The 14,790-nt window shown below is 35.5% G+C and overlaps 1 protein-coding gene across 3 annotated transcripts; it reads right to left on the bottom strand.

Moving 5' to 3' along the window:
* Window positions 1–532: 532 nt before the first annotated feature.
* Window positions 533–8,802, bottom strand: LOC127646717 (adenylate kinase 4, mitochondrial-like). 3 transcript variants are annotated; one of them, XM_052130554.1, is made up of 6 exons: window positions 8,678–8,792; window positions 8,290–8,448; window positions 6,534–6,653; window positions 5,182–5,354; window positions 2,488–2,606; window positions 533–2,270 (listed from the first exon to the last, which is right to left on the bottom strand). In XM_052130554.1, exons 2-6 carry the CDS (start codon window positions 8,429–8,431, stop codon window positions 2,132–2,134), a joined length of 693 nt encoding a protein of 230 aa, XP_051986514.1. In that variant the 5' UTR covers window positions 8,432–8,448; window positions 8,678–8,792; the 3' UTR covers window positions 533–2,131. The 3 variants fall into 3 exon arrangements, with proteins under 3 accessions (XP_051986514.1, XP_051986513.1, XP_051986512.1); XM_052130553.1 differs by having other exon boundaries at window positions 534–2,270; window positions 8,674–8,802; XM_052130552.1 differs by having other exon boundaries at window positions 534–2,270; window positions 8,290–8,772.
* Window positions 8,803–14,790: the final 5,988 nt, after the last annotated feature.

Below are 14,790 nucleotides of genomic sequence, written 5' to 3'. Positions count from 1 at the left end.
TTTTTCTGTTCTGCACCCCAGGCCAGAACGCATTCCCTCTCTGACCATATTTGTCATGTGAGAGTCAGAGTAACATCGGTAGACAGAGGGTGAGCAGTTGCTATGAAGGTACCTCTTTAAAATAAAATAAAAAATAAATAAATAAATAAAAATGCATATTTGAACCCATTTAAAATGTTAAGAAAAATGTAAGTTAAAATTAAATCAAATAAGAGTTCAATAAAATGTAACTTTGTGTGGCTATGCATTGCAAATGTTGCAAACCCCATTTTTGCACCCTGTGTAGTTACAGTTCTATAGTGCTATCGTTTGCCTGAGTAGACTTTAAAATACAAATTATAATAAAATTCACTTGTTTTCACCCAAAAAAATGCAAAGAACTCTTATATCAGAAAGCTACAATCTAAGTGATTTAAATGTAAATTTGAATTGCCATATGTGGTATAAAGACATGAAGAGCTTATAGTTTTATAGTAATTGCATGTTTTTGACATTTGCATTTTATTATTATCTTACCACTGAAAGGCAGCCAGTGGAAATATCCAGCATATTTCTCTAACCTGAGGATAAATGTATTTTAAAGGTTTGTGTGACCTGCTGAACTCCGCTTGAGGGTGAGTAAAGGATTACAGAATAAAAAAATAAAAGCAAATTTAAACAATGCAAAACTTTAAAAGAATGACAAAACCTAAACGATTTAAGTATATAAAAGAGGAAGAGGCTAAAGTTTTTCAATGCAGAACCTATTTACCTTACTAACATACATACTCTTCTTGTAGAATGGACATTTTCAGTGTTGATTATAAGGAATATCTTTGGAAATAAGGAAAGCTCTAGGTTGTGACTTGTTCTGTATGGTATTGCACAACAAGAGGGTGTGGAGATTTTTACAATGTTTTCTCCAACCCTTAAAGTGAGAGAGAGGGAGTGAGGGAGAAGACTGAAAGGCAAAGTAAACAGAGACAAACATTTTTATACATATAAAGTTACATGCACCTAACATACTGAGTGCGTTATCCTTGGGCCTATTGTTTTTGGGACAGGTGGCACCCAGAGCCACGCAAGGCTGTAATTTAATCTGTAGTTTATGGTACATTTGTAGTGCATTAATCATCTGGATAAAGTAAAGATGCTACGGTTGTTCTGGTTGAAAACATTCATTGTTAAATTACATGTGGTTGAAATATATGATCTTGGAACATCACTGATTCTGTGACATCAAAGATTCTATAAGTAATGGCTCTTAAAAGCACAATGATGCTATTTATTATGTCCCCTAAGAAAAAAAGTATTAAAGAGGCAGAGCTAGTTTGTTATGATATAGGATATTTCATAACATTATAGTTATATAGACGCATTTACTAATATATATATATATATCTCAATGTGTCTCAAATAATAAGACGTGGTGTTCACAACAGCAATTTTATCTTGTGTGTGATTGTGACCTCACATTAACAATTAATTTAATTTTAAAACATGAAGACATTTGTACAATGCTTATACAGTATGTGAAATATTTGGAGTATAGAGCTTGTTCAGCACATTGTAACATTCAAACTTTAATGCTGTTCAATATTAGGATAGTGTTGTTAAATTACTTCACCATGAAATATATAAGCTAGGCAAATCCACAGACAGAAATGATAGGTGTAAAGTCCTTTACAGAAATAGAAAAGATCATTATCTTAAATCTTGCTAAACTCTATCTGGAATGCTTGAACAGTTCAGTGCATCTCTATTCATGTGATACAATCACAAACTCAATCGAAAATTTGGTTCCTTTCACTTGGATACATGGAAACAATGATTTTGTGTGCTCCTCTCACCTGGTGCATCACTGGGTTCTTTTTTTTTAATCTAGGGGCCAAAAACACTCCATTAATAACAGTAAGGCATTAGATGCATTTTACCCTGACTGATTCGCAGCTTCCAGCTTCAAACTGATAAAAATAGAAAACAGTTACATTTATGATATATCTGTAAGACCTGAAATAATCAAAGTTTGCGCTATGCACACTAGAAAATCTGAGATCATAAAAATTACTAGTATGGAATCTTTGGAAATCGAAGAAGTGAATAAGTAACCCCTCTGAGATGAAGCCATGTTGTTCTCTTGGATAAGAGACTGTCAGAGGATTTCAGAGTGAGTTGAGGCACACCGAGCATCTGATTGGAGGGTTGGAATCTTAGTGCTGAGTAGTGTGTTGATGTTCGGCCAGATACGATCTGTCTCTGTGTCCGAGAATGTGTATAGGATGCCTTTAACCCTTCAAATGTACATTTAATGCAAATTCTGTTAGAACAAGGCTTTCTGTCATCCTCTTTAACATGTATGGTTGCAAATGAAAATACAATGGAGAGTCAGCTTGAAATACTTTTTTTTCTTTCCTTTTTTGTATACAACGGACAGAAATAACACACTGGGTATGTTTTGGTTTGTGTCCAAAACACAAGTCCATTCTTGTGAATGTGAAATGTACTTACTTATATAAGTCTATGACAGGTTTGGCAATATCTTTGTAATGTCTCAGTCTGGCAACCAATGCCTCTGGTCTGTCATCTTCCTGTTGTATCAGTGTCTCTCCTGTGATGTCATCTAGCCCCTATAAATACAACAGAGAATTAGCAAAACTTTTGAGGGGTTGTGTAGCACATCAAGATGAAATTATGTGGGAACAATTGTCACAAGAATCATTTAGGAATCACCAAACAATCAATCTTCTTCCAAGAGTTTTGGAAAATAAACTTGTTCAGCAGGGGAACTCAATACTACTCCTACAAATCTACCGTTCTGCCGAACTTAGTTTCAACCCTACTCTAACACACTTGGGGCCTATACCACAAAGACGATTTAGGAGGCTATCCAGGTAAGTTTCAGTTTAGTTTGCATCAACCCTTGGAATTTAGGTACCATGAAGGTGGGTCAGTTTTTACTGTGTTCATTGCCATATTAACTTACTCTCCACGGCTAACAAATCGCTAATAGATATTGGACTATGTTATGAGTAGGATTGTACACTATGTTAGTCGCAGGGCAGCACAATGAATCAAAATAACATCAAAATGGCAAGTTGGTCATAAGTGATTATTAATCCACAACAGGCTGTGATTTAAAAACAGATAAACATGGTCTGTGTGTGATTCAGCATAAACCGGTGACTCGCTGATCTGTGTGCATGCTCATGGCAGCGCTCTGATATCAGTTCGCATGCATTGTGAAATCAAAGTAATGCAGGTTCAAGCATTTGCGCAATTCCAAACATTAGTAACAATTACAGGTTACTATACATATCTACAAATGTATATTACAGAATACATATAACAGAAAAGGAGGAGAGTACAGAGTTTCAGGAAATGCGGAGCCCTAGTTTCAGTTCAGTGTTTGTGCTGATTAAAGTCTTGTTAATTGTTAATCCGGTTCCCGTTTCCTCCTTTCCCAAACCTTGTTACAGCTGTTGATTGAGTTTACCTTGTATTGAACCCAGATTATTCCTTTTAAATATTCTTTTTTTTAGAATATTGTATATTTCCCCACAAAATATGTATAAAATATAAGCACAATATAATATTAGGCTATCTATAAAACATCTTGTAAGATGGATTGATATAATAATGGCCTATAATTATTGATTTCAAAATATTAGCCGCAGTGTTCTTGCTGTGTAAATGTCTTTGATTTCTTCATAATTGTGCTGTGTAAATCATGATTTTTCAACCTTAATTAGCCGGTAGAGACTAGGTGGACCACCTGGAGTAGGATTCTACACTCCTGCCATGCAGCTTTTACTTAAAGGTGCATTCAGTCATTTTTTCCTCATTAAAAACTTTTTTACTCCTAACAATTCAATAGTAATTTTGAAACATATGTTTAAAATCATCAGCACTCACATGAGATGAAGACTCCAGGTATTACATTAACCTTAAAAAAGCTGTTTTATTCTAGATGGAAAGGGTCCCTCATGGGGGCAGCCATGTTAGGATCACATGACAAGCCGAGTACTACTTGCTTAATCTCAGTAAGCACCCTGTTATTGGGCACGTTCACTCATGGATTAAATTAATCATGGCTGACTGTGAATGGTGAGTTTCTACAATGGCATTGGTAACTGAAAACTGTTTATATATTGTTTTGTTACTTTCGTCTTTGTTTTTCTCCATCTCATACTACCCGCATCCGTATAACATACATTCTTGGATTCAATTAAAATAAATTTTTCATTGGTGCACATTGGACTGTGATAGGACTGCTGTGACTCGCAAGTGCACCTTCATAAAATCAAAGTTTAAACCAAAGTTCAAAATGAAACCAATTTATTGAATATACAATGTTATAAGAGGCAACAAAACACACTCTTCTGATTAAGGCTGCACGTCGTTGATTATTTCCCTTGATATTTTACTTGCAATTATTGATTACTAATTTTAGTTCCTACCCTCACCTATGGTCATGAAGGCTGGGTCATAACCGAAAGAACTAGGTCACGAGTACAAGCGGCCGAAATGGGCTTCCTCAGAAGGGTGGCGGGCTTCTCCCTTAGAAATAGGGTGAGGAGCTCAGTCATCCGTGAGGAGCTTGGAGTAGAGCCGCTGCTCCTTTGCATTGAAAGGAGTCAGTTGAGGTGGTTTGGGCATCTGGTAAGGATGCCCCCTGTCCGCCTCTCTAGGGAGGTGTTTCAGGCACGTCCAGCTGGGAGGAGGCCTCTGGGAAGACCCAGGATTAGGTGGAGAGATTACATCTCCACACTGGCCTGGGAACGCCTCGGGGTACCCCAGTCAGAGCTGGTTAATGTGGCTCGGGATAGGGAAGTTTGGGGCCCCCTGCTGGAGCAGCTGCCCCCGTGACCCGACTTCGGATAAGCGGTTGAAAATGGATGGATGGATGGATTATTGATTACTGATATGCCCGAAATAATAATTTAAATGCTTCTAATTTGGCATTGCATTTTTACACACAATGGAAAAAAAATACATTGTAAATATAACATTTTGACAGTGAGAGTAGACCTAAATGAAGTTCTGTAATTCACAATTAGGTAATGTGGCAGCTGTTATTGTAATCTCGGTTATTAAAATTAATTTTATAATTTTATATTAATTATGTAACCCTAATTCTGAGTCAATTTTAATGTTGGAACTGTGCGATATCCCATCTCAGGCTGAAATACAACAGTTGTTTACCTGAACGCGGGGTGGATTGAAGTGCATATTGTACACTCTTCCACTAGATGGGTGTATCCAGCGATGACGCAGCCTATCCTTCAGTGTTTCCAGAGGGATGTTGAGGTTGATGACTACATCCAGATCACAGGCACTGTTCAGGGCTTCAGCCTGAGCTAGAGTTCGAGGGAACCCTGAAAGGGAGGTAAATGGACAGAAATGCTACTTCAAAAAACTAAAACATAGGCCTAAATTTAGCTAATAAGCTAATACACTCCCTTTGATTTAATATTACATTTTACTTAAATGTTACAAATAATCAACTTTTTTTTAAATGCTAAACTACTATTTTGAAAATACTGTGCTTCAATGTGTTGCTACTATGTAACATGGATACATGTCAAAAGAGTTGTTTTGCAATGCTAGGTCCTTATTGGGTGCAGTGATATTGTGTGTTTATGCATCACATACCAGGATCATATGCTCGCATTAGCCATGAATTCACTTAATATATAACTTTAAGTAGGATTAGAACTTTTTGTACAGTTCTGCAACAAAGGAACACTAGCTTCAGTCCATAACAGACAAGAACAATCAAACTTGGTCAAACCACCAATTTTCAATAAATATTTGATCTTATCCTATCATTCTATACTGGGAGCTAAAGACTTTGACTCTCTAGGTTGGCAAAAATTACGTTTTGACTTAGTTTCACACTTTCTGATCTCACTCAGTAATCAATAGATAAATTGAAGGGGCCTGGGAAGCTCAGCAAGTAAAGACGCTGACTACCACACCTGGAGTCGCAAGTTTGAATACAGGGCGTGCTGAGTGACTCCAGTCAGGCTTCCTAAGCAATCAATTGGCCTGGTTTCTAGGGTCACATTGGGTTAACCTCCTTATGGTCTCTCATGGTGAGTTGTGCATGGATGCCGCAGAGAATTAATATAAATATATATATTTTAAAATAATATATTCATTGATAATAGGCAATATTACATACTGTATTACTTTAAATGCTCTTGGTTTACTTCCTCAAGTTCAACAACTTCACACCCACTACTCACTGTTTTGGGTTTCTGCTAAATGCAGAAATGAAAGTTGTATTTCCCATAAAGACATTTTGTCTTGTCCTAGATTAAAAACCTAATTTCAGTGGAAAATGTACTTTACATCTACATTGGTCTGAAATAACTGCCATCAATGGACAGGCTTTTTGGTTCTTGGAGCTTGGTAAAAGTTTTGAAAATGTAATTTCAATTTTGCAAATGTAGACCAAACATACCTACTGTACTAAAAACCTATTACGTCTCTATATTTGTTATACAACAAAAATGCCTAGCAGCCAGGTTTTTTTACAATTCTACACATACCATCCAATACCCAGCTGTATGTGGTTATCTCCTCCAGTCTAGGCAGAAGAAGGCGGTTCATAACATGGTCAGGCAACAGCAAGCCTTTTTTTATATACGTCTTAGCCAGAACACCAGCCTCTGTAAAAACAGTAAAGACAATAGAAATACACGGAACATAGATGTGTTACATTCAAAAAGTATTTTGATTACTGAAGAGATTACTTTGCATTTTATTGTCATTTGTTTAATTAAATATTTAGTTCTTTCAGATGGAAAGCATTTATACATATAAATTATGCGATACAAAGTGCATTTGAACAGCAGTGAAACAATTTCTTACAAAGTATTACATTTATACGAGCAGACAGAGAAGTAAGTCTGAAGTATGTTTAGGGCAGAAGAAATAGAAATAACCTTGTGAAATATGTCACCCTTACACTAAGCTAAAATGCTATTTCTAGCCATTTTAGAAAATTAACATTGGATAATAATTTATTTTTTTCCTAGGTAAGACCTTTGATTTTTTGGCAAAAATCATATTCTTGATAATCATTTTTGTATTGTTTTCCTGTACAAATATCCAAAAATCCTTAAAACAAGATCAATTTGATTCATCTTGTTTTAGAAACAACACTGCATAAGATATTTGTGTTTTTCAGAGAATGTATTTTTAACAGTACTGGCAAGTTAAAACAAGTGAAAAAATCTACCAGTGCTGAAAAAGTAATCCAAAGTATTCAGAATACGTTACTAACTTGAGTAATCTAACGGAATATGTTACAAATTACATTTTACAGCATGTATTCTGAAATCTATAGTGGAATACATTTCAAAAGTAACCCTCTCAACCCTGTGTATATATATATAGGCCTATATAGGTTTATCATGTATCCGGACACCAAGGAAAGGAAATTTCCAAAACAATAATGACCATGAAGAAAATCACACATGAGTATTTACATATAGTAGGCATACTTGCCACTAAATTCAACTTCAATTTTTCCATCCATTCCACACAACCTTTAAATGACATAAATCAATTATTAATCATATGATTTCAAAAAGAAAACAGAGAATGAATCATAAAATTAAGCCATCTCATGAGAGTCTGAATACTTAACTTTGAACATCCATGGATTCATTAATTATTTAATCTATAGGACCTTATCTGCCCTGCATAACAAAGTATGAATAGTTAAAATAAATAAAAATCATGATTTCACTTCATTGCAAACTATGACATAAACAATTTTAGAAATGTAAATGATTAAGTTTGCAACAACTGTGAAATGTGTTCAAATGCAACACAACTCAGCATACAGCAGTACTTGTAGTCAAATACATTTTACCCTGTAAGCTTAACATTTTGAACTAAGAGAAAAAAAATAGGTTTTATTAAAAATAAAGAATATGTAGGCCTAAGTATACGAATAAACAAAACATAGTATAAAAGTAATCTGTTATATAGTTACTCGTGAATGCTAGATACATTTTTAATAAGGCCCAATAATGGGAAGTTTAACTGTGCAGTAACGGATATATGTTTAGAGCCGTCTTGCCAGCATCGCAGCTTTTAAACCCATTTACCTCACATGAACTCTACACCCTAATGACGCCCCTCATACATACAATGTTATCAAGTTTCTCCCTTTTACAGTGGCAGCCTAAAAACACTGTGAGCATAAGTAGGCAGCATTTTGCCATAATAGAATGCGTCATATAGCCTTTTCTCAAATAAGGCGTGCTCAGGAAAACAACCGTAAAAACCACACACCAGCGTTCGCGGCGATGTTTTCTCGAAGAAAGTCTCCGCTGGACAGATGTTTCAGGCCGAAACTTTGCGCAATCCTCTCCGAGATGGTCCCCTTCCCCGAGCCTGGTGGACCCAATATAACAGCCCGGAATAATTTGGACATTTCGTCACTGAACTGACCTGTTTACAGTAAAAAAATAAATGAGTCTACCGTTAAAACTGCATGAACTTCATTTACGTAGTTCGCGATGCAGTGCGCGTTTGAGTAACAATTCAGAGATTACAGTTCAGTTAAAGCAGATCGCTAGTGCAGAATGAGGGAACCTAACTAATCGAATAAAACCAAAATTCACGCGAAATGACGGCTTTAAAAAGTTGCGAGTCAGAAACAACAAACAAACGTACCCACCCAACAGGCTCCCGTATTATTAAACTGTTATTTACACGGTGAAAAGAGACAAGTTACAAGTGTTCATTAAAAATTGGGTAGCCCTCCTCTGACGCACCGCCTACTGCTCTTTATGTAGACGTGAGCTTCTCCTCTCTGCAAATGAGTGAATGAGAAACATAAACGCCCTATCTCAAAAAAGCCTCTTTTTAATTATCGCACTGAAAATATATTTTCTGCAAGCTGCCTCGCATGAGAATGGTCGTTGTTGTGTTTGATTGAAACAGTTCGACTAAGTCATTTACAAAAAGCAGAAACTCAAAGATGGACATTCTAATCTTGACCAACGAACCAATAAAAGTGGCACACATCGAGAATATATGTCCAATCTCTCTTTTTATACTGATGCACAACACAGGATATTTATAATAAAAAATATATATATATGCGTGTGTGTGTGTGTAAACGTTTGATTAATTTACTGTTTATGTTCAGAAAGTAGAAAGGCTTTACACGTTGTAAAAAGTGGTAACCTGCAATTTCCACCTTAAAGAGCCACTTCTACCTGTTCTAAACCGTTTTGTTTGTGTAACCTAATGCATTCAGATTAATTCATGGATGTTTAATTATATTTTTTATTTTAATAAAACCAGTTTATTTAACACACACACACACACACACACACACACACACACACACACACACACACACACACACACACACACACATACACAAGTGAAAGTGGAGATTTTATAGTGATTTTAGTGTTAATCTGTTTCTCACTGACTCTTCATAATGACTCTTGTGAAAACATGGATTTAACCACTGGAGTCTTATTGATTACTTTTAGGCTGCCTTTATATGCTTTTTGGCCACTATTCACTTGCACTGGAAAAAGAGCTGAGATATCTTCTAAAACTCTCTGTTTGTGTACAGCAGAAGAAAGAACATCATGCACATCTGACACAAAGGTTAGTAAATTATGAGACAATTTTCATTTTTGGGTGAACTATCCCTTTAAGTTGTGCCTTTTGCCCCATTGTACCCTATCCTAAAATGTACTTCATGTGGTAACATCTAAATTAACTGGTATTATTAGTCAAAAACACAATTAAACATTCAAAATAACCACTTTAGAAAAGGGTAAACCATTTTCTGTTTATTTCAATCACATTTTCATTTCATAACATCTCATGTATTCTATAAACAAATTAATCTTCATTGTGATTGGATCAATCAAGTTGAGCCAAATTTGATTTTTTTCTTCTTTTTTTTTTAATAACAAATCTATTCGCTCCACTTAAGAAACACATTGTTTTATGAGGTCCTTTAGCTCGTGCAACAGGGGGGCTTTTTACCCCACATGCTGTCACCTTTGTACAATTATTAAAAAACATTTTATTTAATCTCCTTGAATAAAACTCAAAATGACAAATAAGTATTTTGCCTCAAAACTGTGGTAGTTTTGCTGTTTAGGGTTTTGGAATAAAATAACATCAAAAGTGCCTTTTACTCCAGAGGGGCTTTAGCATTTATTTGGCACCATCGAAATCAGAAGTGGATATAACTGTGTGTGTGTGTGTGTGTGTGTGTGTGTGTGTGTGTGTGTGTGTGAGAGAGAGAGAGAGAGAGAGAGAGAGAGAGAGAGAGATCTTTCCAGAAGAATACAAAACTGTTATTCTCTCATTGAAAAATCCACTGACTGTATTAACTAACTAATGTGATTTAGGACAGGAAACGCGTGTTGACAACGACCTAGGTGCAAAATTTCTTCAGAAGTCACTTTCTGTTTACTTTTACTTTTTTGACGTAGTACACGTCTACCACACTGATATCAGCCATACAGTCTGCTATAACCACCATGTTAAACGTTTATTTCATTGGTGCCTTAGGATGGCGTCAGAACATAAGAAATGCAGTACAGTTCGGGCACGCAATGTAAAAACCAGACGACTTTTCAAGCCTTCTACATGGGTTGAGTCATTCTGCACTGAAGAATGTGGTGAACTTTAAGTGTCAGCACCCGGAAGCGTGTTATTTTATTGTCACATGGCTTGAAGATTTCAATAACAACAAAAAATGGCGACAATCACGTTGTTCGCTGTAGGCTTGCTGCGTCATTAAAAATATTCACGTAAACACGGGAGCTCAGCGTTGAAAATGCGAGTAAGTACTTTTGCAATCGGTCAAATGATAAATGTGTCTGACTGTGATGTTGATATAATGTTCATGTTTTTGCATTAGAAGTGCGTGGTTGTTTTACCATGAGAGAGGTGTGCGCGTGCGTTGTTGGGCGTTAGCGCACATCAGTACAGTACAATAAACGACTTACAAGATATAAGACTATCTAACTATTAGACATCGCAACAGAACAGCACGTTTTGCAGAATATATATACTTGTTGTGATATTATATTAAAGATGATCACGTAATGCATTTTTCTGTGATAACTTATGGAAAAGGTATTGTAGACCACTGAATTAATGGCGTTCTAATCAATTTTTTGGAGGTAAATTAATACATAGTGTACATGTTATATTGCTCGACTGTTTCTCACATAAATAACTTTATTTAAACCAGTAGTTACACATCTAAATATTGCCGTAAGGAGACGCAACACAGTATATCAACGAATGTGTACAAGTTTTAACTCCTTTATATGTTTTTTCTTTCTTTTTTCCCCCAAAACAGCCACTATAGAAATTGTAGGCAGGTGTTTTGTGCAATTATTTGGCAGGCATTTCCACTGTCCTGTGATGGCAAACGACGCGCTGATGGAGTTGTTTACAAGAAGAGATTCGCACTGAGGGCGGGGATGTTTTGGGAGGAGCCTGAGGTAACGACTGAACTGGACAGCCAAAGAACGAGAGCCAAGCTTAGGTGGGGCCCGAGATACCAAAACAAGTCTGAAGTGAGAGGGGTTTTGAATAATTAAAACTCAAAACGAAGGTATTGAATCACTTGCTCTCAGATTGGTAGTTGCCTGTGTTCGCTCATCTAGTAAAAAAATATGGCTTTATGTCCGGTTATTGTATAATAATAATAATAATACATTATTAACATAGTATTAATATTTATTCTTTAATTTATAGTAAATCATTATATTGTTATTACCGCTACATTATATATTCTGTTAAGAAACAAAAGTAGGCTATTATGGAAGCTATGTTTACTAATAAAATACTTTTTTTATTCCTATAATAGCTACAGAATGGAAATGTAAGGTTTATTTTACCTTTATAAATATTTTGACCTGGGAATACAATACTGTGCAAAAGTTTTAGGCACTTGTGAAAAATGTTGCATAGTGAGGATGTCTTCAAGAATAATGACATAAGTAGTTTTCATTTATCACTTAATGTTATACAAAGTCCAGTAAACATATACAACCTAAATCAATATTCAGTGTGACCACCTTTGCATTTAAAACAGCCCCAATTCTACTAGGTCACCTGGACACAGTTTTTCTCAGTTGTTGGTAGATAGGATGTTCCAAGCTTCTTGGAGAATTCGCCACAGTTCTTCTAACTATTTAGGCTGTATCAATTGCTTCTGTCTTTTTATGTAATCTCAAACTGACACAATGTTCAGGGCCATGCCATCTGTTGTAGGGCTCCCTGTTCTTCTATTCTAATCTTTTCTATTTGCAAAAGTAATGTTTGGGAGTCTTAACATTTCCTATTGACACACTAAAGCTGAAGATATAAATAACCATCTTAAGATAAATGCTTTTATGTGCCTAAGACTTTTGCTCAGTACTTTACCTTTGAACCTTCTCAGTTTATAGCTCAGTCAAACACAAAACTGATGTTTATACTAAGGTTTGAAGTCAGTTTTTGTTATCCAGAATGATGTTTGTTATCTCAAAATGAATGTGGACGTGAGGATGCAAGAAGCTCTAATGCCCTGGTTCTGCTTGACGTGACAGGCTGCCCTGGTTCAGTTATCACAGTGCTGATGCTGTCCATCTTAAAGGTACAGTACTGTGATAACTGAAGGATGGCTGCCATCTTTACATCTTGACCAGCTATAATGAAATTTACTCAACTGTTTTACAAGTTAGCAAAAGGTAGCAAGCAAAAGAAAACAGTATCATTTCTTAATGCTTTATTACTTGTGTTTTGTTCAGTTTTGTACTCAATATGAGAAATTGAATCCTGTAATTAACTAAATCCTGTAATATCCTGAATAAACCATTTTGATTCCTGCTGTTTTCTTTCTCAGAAAGATCATAAAGGTCATATGAAATTGTAGCTTTTATGAAAGTATAATATCTATCCACACAATATCTCTCTCTCCATCTCTGTCTCACATGCTAATATACATTCCTGTTTCTTTTTTTTTCTATATTTAAATGTACATTTTTGTCAGACAAATGGACTTATCACAGTAGCGTCATCTTTAACTATTGATGGGAATGTTTATCAGGCTGTGATGGAGAGACTTACGGCCTTTGCACACAATACGCAAATATTCGCCGCAATCAACATTTTGAATAGAACCAATAGATTCCTATGAAGCCATTCACACCTAGAGCGAACATTCATGCACCGACAAAGCAAGTTGTTTTTATGGTGAGTATACGCCGATTTTTTTTGTTGTTGTTCGCCCGACGATGAAATCCCATAACCAATCGAATATAAGCTTGGATAATGTGTCAGGAGCCGCTGCAGTTACCAAAATCAGCATAAAGGGATAGTTCACCCAAAAATTATAATTCTCTCATCATTTACTCACCCTCATGACATCCCAGATGTGTATGACTTTCTTCTGCTGAACACAAATGATGATTTTTAGAATAATATCTCAGCTCTGTAGGTCCTCACAATGCAAATTAATGGTGGCCAGAACTTTTAAGGTCCAAAACGCATATAAAGGCAGCATAAAAGTGATCCATATGATTCCAGTGGTTAAATCCATGTCTTCAGAAGTGATGTGATAGGTTGATCTGTTTCTCACACCTATCATATAGCTTCTCAAGCTATGTGTGTAACCACTGAAGTCTTGGATTACTTTTATGCTGCCTTTATGTGCATTTTGGAGCTTCACATTTTTGGTCACCATTCACTTGCATTGTGAGGACCTGCAAAGCTGAGATATTTTTCTAAAAATGTTTGCGATTAGCAGAAGAATAGTCATACACATCTGGGATGGCATGAGAGAATTTTCTTTTTTGTATGTACTATCCCTTTAAACACAGCTGTTTTGACCACAGACAAACATGGGAAAGTAGCTATACTTATTCTTTTTTCATTTTTATTTTTAATAAATTTGCAAAGATTTCTAACAAGCTTCTTTCACGTTGTCATTATGGGGTATTGTTTGTAGAATTTTGAGGAAAATAATTAATTTAATCCATTTTGGAATAAGGCTGTAACATAACAAAATGTGGAAAAGGTGAAGCACTGTGAATACTTTCCGGATGCACTGTACATCCCCTTTTAAGAAACCTTCTGATCTTATGTGGATTCATTGTCTTCAAAATGTATTCCATATTGCTGCATTTTTTTTGCCTTTTATCTCTAATATAATGTATATTTTAGCAATTTTGCATTTGTATCACTTTTTTTTAATAAACATCTTTAGGAATCTTAAGTGTTTTTCATCGCCAAATACGAATAAGATTAAAACTATTGCTGTAACTAGCAGTCCACTCTGTATATAGTATGTCTTTGTATCATACTGCCTTGATTTTTTCCACAAAATTATGTATATATTATTTGCTGTCATTATTTACAGTCATTATTTATGTATCTGATAATGGGTCAGACTGAAGTTTTGTTGGTTGGGATTTGTTTATTGCTTTCATTATACAGACTTGGAGGGTTTAGATGTCATCATGTCTAATTCGTAACTTGCAGGGTTTTATGCAAATGTAAAACACAAGTAGATGTGGGCAGGGCTGGGAGGGTTACTTTTGAAATGTATTCCTTACAGATTACAGAATACATACTGTAAATAGTAATTTGTAATATATTCAGATAGATTACTCAAAGTCAGTAACATATGCTAAATACTTTGGATTACTTCTTCAGCACTGGTTGATTTTTTTCACTTGTTTTGACTATAAAAACTCTGCCAATACAGTAAGACAAAATACACATGTTACAAATACATTCTCTGAAAATCTAAAT

The sequence above is a fragment of the Xyrauchen texanus genome, chromosome 7 (assembly GCF_025860055.1).
Source record: "Xyrauchen texanus isolate HMW12.3.18 chromosome 7, RBS_HiC_50CHRs, whole genome shotgun sequence".
NCBI classification, from domain to species: Eukaryota; Metazoa; Chordata; class Actinopteri; order Cypriniformes; family Catostomidae; genus Xyrauchen; species Xyrauchen texanus.
The sequence above is the reverse complement of the archived record's forward strand: the minus strand, read 5'-3'. Positions and strand labels throughout refer to the sequence as shown.

Coding starts and splice junctions, on each gene's coding strand:
- LOC127646717 (XM_052130553.1), bottom strand. CDS start 8,431: ATGTCCAAATTATTCCGGGCTGTTATATTGGGTCCACCAGGCTCGGGG. Junction 6,654..8,289: donor AAACATCGCCGCGAACGCTG/GTGTGTGGTTTT, acceptor CTGTTTTTACAG/AGGCTGGTGTTCTGGCTAAG. Junction 5,355..6,533: donor ATACAGCTGGGTATTGGATG/GTATGTGTAGAA, acceptor CCTCCCTTTCAG/GGTTCCCTCGAACTCTAGCT.